Here is a 7337-nt window from a genome sequence, read left to right as displayed (position 1 = left end):
CATGACGGCATAGGAGATGGGAGAGTCAAGGAATTGAAATCACTGTGGTGGGAGTATTTGCCCACCCTTTCCCTGTAAGAGAATGATACGTTCTTACCTGTCTCTAGGTGTCTAGCAGTGTACTATCCGCTTCCACTCTTGAGAGGGCCGTTGTCACACTGAATTGACACTGGACCTGGTTATGCACCTGACTTACTTTGGCCAATGAGAGGGAGCAGGCTTCACCTGCACTGTTGTCCCAGTAGGAGACCTAAGAGCCTCTCTCTGCTCTGTTGGCTCTTGCGTTTCCTCGCCCTGCCCTTACACTGTTCTTGCTCTGTCCCAGGGCATGATCCAGAGCAGGGGTCCCCAAACTTTTTACACAGGGGGCCAGTTCACTGTCCCTCAGACCGTTGGAGGGCTGGACTATAAAAAAAACTATGAACAAATCCCTATGCACACTGCACATATCTTATTTTAAAGTAAAAAAAAAACAAAAACAGGAACAAATACAATATTTAAAATAAAGAACAAGTAAATTTAAATCAACAAACTGACCAGTATTTCAATGGGAACTATGGACCTGCTTTTGGCTAATGAGATGGTCAATGTGCTCCTCTCACTGACCACCAATGAAAGAGGTGCCCCTTCCGGAAGTGCGGCGGGGGCCGGATAAATGGCCTCAGGGGGCCGCATGTGGCCCGCGGGCCGTAGTTTGGGGACCCCTGATCCATGAGGGCAGCTGCTCTCAGCCTGGCCCCTGGAATGAGACGGTGCAACAGCCATAACCACCCAGAGCTAACATGAGACAAAGACTGCAACATTCTCTCATGACTGGGCCCAAGGACGGGGAGCGTGCCAGTGACCGGGGGCAGGGGCGGGGGCGGGAGTGGGGGCGGGGGCGGGTGCAGACTGCGGCTGATCACAAAGGGACCCGGAGGGAGGGGCCGAGGGGGAGGCGGCATGTAAGAAAGCTCCCTGAGACACGTGGCCCTGAAGGTGAGCAAAGTGGACAGCAGGGGCCGGGGCGATGCGGGGCCCGAGGAAAGGTTCTAGTTTCCATACTTGTGTCTGTGTCTTAAAGAGGAGCAGGCACCCAGCTCGCTGCCATATACTGATGGGAAGGGGAGCCGGGTGGTGTGTGTGTGGGGGGGCTGGCCCTGGCAGCCGGCACTGGGGCAGATGGGTCTTCCTTTGCTAGGACAGTGAGGTAGGAGCTGACGAGAGAAATACAATGTTTGCTCGACTTTAATGAGAGCCCAGCTGAGGCAGGTGATTAAGAGATTATGAATTCATAATGATTCTAATCTGCCTAATTGTGTGATTTTCATCCCCCAGCAGGGCTTAATTTTTAGGATGGATGTGAGATGGGGAGCGCCAGGGACCGGGTTCTCTCTGGCCGGGGATCTTGCTCGTGTGGAATGGGCCGAGAGGCAAGGAGACAAGCGTATTTGCACAAGAATGCTTGCCTCAGTGGAGCACGGCGCAGGCAGGCACAGTGAATAAAAGAGGCTAATTGGTGGAGAGAAGCGGGAGGGATGGAGGTTTGCTAAACACCGCTGGGGTGTACTTGAGCAAGGATGCACAGAGACTAAAGGGTTACTGCGGGAGAGCCGGCTGTTCCGATGGGTGAGCTCGGTGTCTGCTAACAAGTCTCAGGGCATGAGAGTGGACGTGGGTGGCCGAGGTGGGCAGCGTGGGAACATCCCTGGGAAAGGTACGGTCAAGGACGAAAAGCCAGCGTCTCTGCTGCTTAATGGGAAGGGCCTGAGATGAAAGGGCGCTGTGCCCCATGGCTGAAGTCGCCAGTCACTGAGGAAGAGGGACAAGGAGGACAGCACGTGCTCAGACAGGGAGGAGCGCGCAGTCTAGACGAGCAGAGGCAGCCTCAGAGGAGCAGAGGTTTGGGGAGGAGAAGGAAGGGGGACGACTGAGTAGGAGCAGCAATCAGGAGCCAGACACACTCCTCCCACTCTCCTCAGGTCCCCGTGTCTGTAGGCTGCGGAGGAACACCCAGGAATGGGCATTCGCTGCCCCTCCGGCACTCCCATGGCGAGGCCCCGAACTGACCCCCCTCTGTTAAGGCAAATGTGACAGAGGGCTCCGCTTCCTACTAAAGAAGGGATTCCAGGCGGGCCCTGCCTTGTGTCTGGGGAAGGTCACTGTGGCTTCTAGGTCCGTGCACATGAGCACGAGGTGGCTTCAATCCGCAGTGTGCAGGAGCATCAACTTGGTTACTGATTGCCGAGCAGATAGGCAGGCTCCAGTTTCACAGACTGATGCTCAGGACATTGCAGACGAGCATGGGTCTTCCCAACCGGCACTCTGGGGATTCTAAAGAGGACACGTGGGCCACACTCCAATAAAGGCTGAAATATGAAAGAAAACATGAACTCTGATTGGGCTTCTACCACCTGCTAAGGCTTTACAGTCACGGATGTGTCACGCCTCCTCCCTGAATTCAAGTTTTCTTATAAGTGTGACTGCAGATACTGGTTACAGGTAGGCCCCTTGTCTTCTCGCAGTAAGCTCCTAAGCACCTTAGATTAGACAGAGCTTTATTTCTCTCCCCCGGCGAGAATGGAGGAAGGCCACACAGAACTGACACGCGGGAGGCCACCTCCTTCCTTCTCCTCACTGTTCACACACTAGCGTCCACGGCACCTGGCGCTCCCGCCCTCCTACCTGAGCTCAGTTCCAGAAGAATGAGGAAGCAGGGCAGACTGAAAACAAGAAAAAATAAAACAGTAGACCATCAATGCTCCCTTTCATTTAAGAAGCTTCTCTGAAGTCCCCCACAGCTCCTCACAGTACATGACCAGGACAGCCCGCTTGCAGAAACGGCCAGAAAGCCAGGCTTTATTTCAGATGTTCATGTAACCACTTCTAAGTCACAATTCTTTGACTAAGAAAAAACAAAAACTAGATATTTGGGAACGAGTTGCATCTGCTTCCTGGGGGTGATACCTTGACTGTACCAGTGTGCAAGGGCAGCTATAACAAGGTCCCTCAGACTGAAGCGGTCCCACAACAGAATGTGTCCTCTCCCAGTTCAGGACGCTAGAAGCCTGAGATCAGTCAAAACGCCTGGCTCCCACCCAGAGCCCCGAAAAGGAGTTTCTTCTCTGCTTCTGTCCTAGCTTCTGGCGTTTTGCTGGCAACTGTTAGCCTTCCTTGGTGTGTGGATGCATTACCCCACTCCCTGCCTTAATCTTCACAGCGTTTTCTGTGTCCAAATTCCCCCTTTTCATAGAGACACAGTCAGATTGGATTAGGGTCTGCACTAATGGCTTCATCTTCCCCTGATCATGTTCCAAGTAAGATCTCACTCAGCAGCACTGAGTGTTAGGACGTCGACATCTTTTGGGAGGACACGATGCCGCCCACGGCACCTTCTGTCACGTCCACAAAGCCCTGCAACCCGGCCGTCTGACCCATACCCCTCCCCCCCCCCCCCCACCCCTTGTCCTTCAGCTTCCTCTCATCCGGGTCTGTGTCTCCATCACTGCTGCTTGTCATCCTTGATTCAGGTCCTCCAAACAGGCGGCTCAGGGCCCACCTCTTCTTTCCAGACTCAGACCCAGTTGGCCTCCACCACCAGCCCCGGCCACCTGCTTCTTTGTGCCTCCACACACCCTGGGGCCCGGACCCCGACTACAGCCCACCTGCGCTTACTAGCCCCCACCTTCACTGAGCCTCCTGGCTGTGAATGCCGCCGGCTCAGAGCCTCACTGTCCCCAGACACCTCGGGGGACGGCGCGGCTGGCTGGTGTGCTGCCTCACTGTCCCCGGACACCTCGGGGGACGGCGCGGCTGGCTGGGGTGCTGCCTCACTGTCCCCGGACACCTCGGGGGACGGCGCTGCTGGCTGGGGTGCTGCCTCACTGTCCCCGGACACCTCGGGGGACGGCGCGGCTGGCTGGGGTGCTGCCTCACTGTCCCCGGACACCTCGGGGGACGGCGCGGCTGGCTGGGGTGCTGCCTCACTGTCCCCGGACACCTCGGGGGACGGCGCGGCTGGCTGGGGTGCGGCCTCACTGTCCCCGGACACCTCGGGGGACGGCGCGGCTGGCTGGGGTGCGGCCTCACTGTCCCCGGACACCTCGGGGGACGGCGCGGCTGGCTGGGGTGCTGCCTCACTGTCCCCGGACACCTCGGGGGACGGCGCTGCTGGCTGGGGTGCTGCCTCACTGTCCCCGGACACCTCGGGGGACGGCACGGCTGGCTGGGGTGCTGCCTCACTGTCCCCGGAGACCTCGGGGGACGGCGCTGCTGGCTGGGGTGCTGCCTCACTGTCCCCGGACACCTCGGGGGACGGCGCGGCTGGCTGGGGTGCTGCCTCACTGCTTGGCCTGTTCAACTTCTGCCCAACTCCGCTCAGAAAATGAAAACACAAAACCATCACTGCGAGAGAGGGTTTTTTCTTTTGCACCTGATAAAACGGCTCCCACGGAAATAAAATTGTGTGTGCCTGTGGCTCCCCAAATTGGCTGCCGGAACGGATTCTACAGTTCCAAGCGGAGGATGGCATCAGGCAGGGAATGGGAAGCTGGTGCGCCCCTCAGAAGCCTGTGCCCAGCGCCAGCGCACCCCTCAGAAGCCCGTGCCCAGCGCCAGTGCACCCCTCAGAAGCCCGTGCCCAGTGCCAGTGCACCCCTCAGAAGCCCGTGCCCAGCGCCAGCACGCCCCTCAGAAGCCCGTGCCCAGTGCCAGTGCGCCCCTCAGAAGCCCGTGCCCAGTGCCAGCGCGCCCCTCAGAAGCCCGTACCCAGCGCCAGCGCACCCCTCAGAAGCCCGTACCCAGCGCCAGCGCGCCCCTCAGAAGCCCGTACCCAGCGCCAGCGCGCCCCTCAGAAGCCCGTACCCAGCGCCAGCGCGCCCCTCAGAAGCCCGTACCCAGCGCCAGCGCGCCCCTCAGAAGCCCGTACCCAGCGCCAGCGCGCCCCTCAGAAGCCCGTGCCCAGCGCCAGCGCACCCCTCAGAAGCCCGTGCCCAGCGCCAGCATGCCCCTCAGAAGCCCGTACCCAGCGCCAGCGCGCCCCTCAGAATCCCGTGCCCAGCGCCAGCGCACCCCTCAGAAGCCCGTGCCCAGTGCCAGCGCACCCCTCAGAAGCCCGTGCCCAGTGCCAGCGCACCCCTCAGAAGCCCGTGCCCAGTGCCAGCGCACCCCTCAGAAGCCCGTGCCCAGTGCCAGTGCACCCCTCAGAAGCCCGTGCCCAGTGCCAGCGCACCACTCAGAAGCCCGTGCCCAGCGCGCCAGTGCACCCCTCAGAAGCCCGTGCCCAGCGCTCCAGCGCACCCCTCAGAAGCCCGTGCCCAGCACCAGCACGCCCCTCAGAAGCCCGTGCCCAGCGCCAGTGCACCCCTCAGAAGCCCGTGCCCAGCGCCAGCGCACCCCTCAGAAGCCCGTGCCCAGCGCCAGCGCACCCCTCAGAATCCCGTGCCCAGCGCCAGCGCACCCCTCAGAAGCCCGTGCCCAGCGCCAGCGCGCCCCTCAGAAGCCCGTACCCAGTGCCAGCGCGCCCCTCAGAAGCCCGTACCCAGGGCCAGCGCGCCCCTCAGAAGCCCGTGCCCAGCGCCAGTGCGCCCCTCAGAAGCCCGTGCCCAGCGCCAGCGCGCCCCTCAGAAGCCCGTGCCCAGCGCCAGCGCGCCCCTCAGAAGCCCGTGCCCAGCGCCAGCGCACCCCTCAGAAGCCCGTGCCCAGCGCCAGCGCACCCCTCAGAAGCCCGTGCCCAGCGCCAGCGCACCCCTCAGAAGCCCGTGCCCAGCGCCAGCGCACCCCTCAGAAGCCCGTGCCCAGCGCCAGCGCACCCCTCAGAAGCCCGTGCCCAGCGCCAGCGCACCCCTCAGAAGCCCGTGCCCAGCGCCAGCGCACCCCTCAGAATCCCGTGCCCAGCGCCAGCGCACCCCTCAGAAGCCTGTGCCCAGCGCCAGCGCACCCCTCAGAATCCCGTACCCAGCGCTGATGTGCGTTCTGGAAAAATGGGACCGAGAGAAAAGCCGGACAGCCCAGAGGATCTATGAAGAAAGAAGTGGCTCTAAATTAGACGTTTTTCAATGTACTGGAATTGGCGCCAGTAGCTTGTTAAATATGGAGCAGAGGACTCTCCACCTGTTACAGGAGTGTTAGTTACAGAGGGGGCAGCAGCTGGTTTTACAATCTCTGACATGGTGGGAGGGGTGGAAGGGGCCACAGAGCTGGGATCATTTGTTAAGGGGGGGGGGGGGAAACGGTGGCTTCCAGCAAAAGGTTCACAGATGCTGCCTTCTAATTAAATTTTTTTAATTTTAGAATACAATTTTACAGACTCTGTACCTGCGGATGAACGCCCGGCGCCACATGGCACCTCCCGGGGCGCGGCGCAGGGGAGAGCCAGGGCAGGGCTCGGTGGCTTTCCGACTCCCTCTGTTCCCCTGCTCTTCTGCTCTGTGTGGCCAGAAACCAAAGAAGGGGAAATTAAATCAAAATAAAACACTAGGTGTCCTGTATGCGTTTCAAAGTCGTCTGCGCGCCAAGAAGTGAGATTGTGTTCTTTCGAACGGCAGGAGGAAGTCTCCCAGGCTATCTCTGTTGCTTCTGAGAAGTAAGGAGTCAATAAATTCAGAGAGACCCCTGGGCCAGGAGCCCAGGGAACTGACACGTGTGGCATTGCCAACCTCATCCAAAGAAAGGTTATTTAAAAAAAGAACAAGGAGGAGTGTGTGCAATTCATATCGGCTTTCATCCTTGACGAAAACGTACTTTTTCCCCTGAGCCCAAACATGATGTTAGTGAGTACACTTAGGACCACACTCCAGTGGCCACGAATGGCTGATTGGAATCTGCAACTTAGATTGGAATGGATGTGCCACTCTGTCTAGAACAGCGGTTCTCAACCTGTGGGTCGCGACCCCGGTGGGGTCGCCTAAAGCCATCGGAAAATACATAGTGCATATCAGGTATTTACATTCCGAATCATAACTGTAGCAAAATTACAGTTATGAAATAGCCACCAAAATTATTTTTTTGGTTTGGGGTCACCGCAACATGAGGAACTGTATTGCGGGGTCACGGTATTAGAAAGGTTGAGAACCACTGGTCTAGAAGTTTAGTTTCACTGAGAGGGAAAGTAAGCTGACCTTGAGATTGTGAAGAAGAGATCTAACCGCCTTTCCTCAGAATAGGGAGTAAGAACAGGGCTGATCCTTGCGTGGCGAGGCCTCTGTTTCCTAAAGCGTGCCAGACTGTTTTCATCCCGAATACCAACCCACTGACTGCTTGCTCCTGGAGACATACCAAGGTGGCTTGCGAAGTGGCACCGGAGATGACCTGGGGTGCGGGGTGCACCCTGACTTATTATCAGTGTCTGTCACAAGCAG

General features: G+C 58.8%; 1 protein-coding gene across 1 annotated transcript; it reads left to right on the top strand.

Annotated features, from left to right (window-relative positions):
* The first annotated feature begins 4520 nt into the window (after positions 1–4520).
* On the top strand, positions 4521–6002 carry LOC136384451 (proteoglycan 4-like). Its single transcript, XM_066354607.1, has one exon. It carries the CDS (start codon positions 4521–4523, stop codon positions 6000–6002), a length of 1482 nt encoding a protein of 493 aa, XP_066210704.1.
* Positions 6003–7337: the final 1335 nt, after the last annotated feature.

This window comes from Saccopteryx leptura, chromosome 13 (assembly GCF_036850995.1).
Source record: "Saccopteryx leptura isolate mSacLep1 chromosome 13, mSacLep1_pri_phased_curated, whole genome shotgun sequence".
NCBI lineage: Eukaryota > Metazoa > Chordata > Mammalia > Chiroptera > Emballonuridae > Saccopteryx > Saccopteryx leptura.
Note: the sequence above shows the minus strand (reverse complement) of the source record. Positions and strands in the feature narration are given on the sequence as shown.

Excerpts from the sequence above, each read along its gene's own strand:
- LOC136384451 (XM_066354607.1), top strand. The coding sequence starts at position 4,521 with ATGGGAAGCTGGTGCGCCCCTCAGAAGCCTGTGCCCAGCGCCAGCGCA.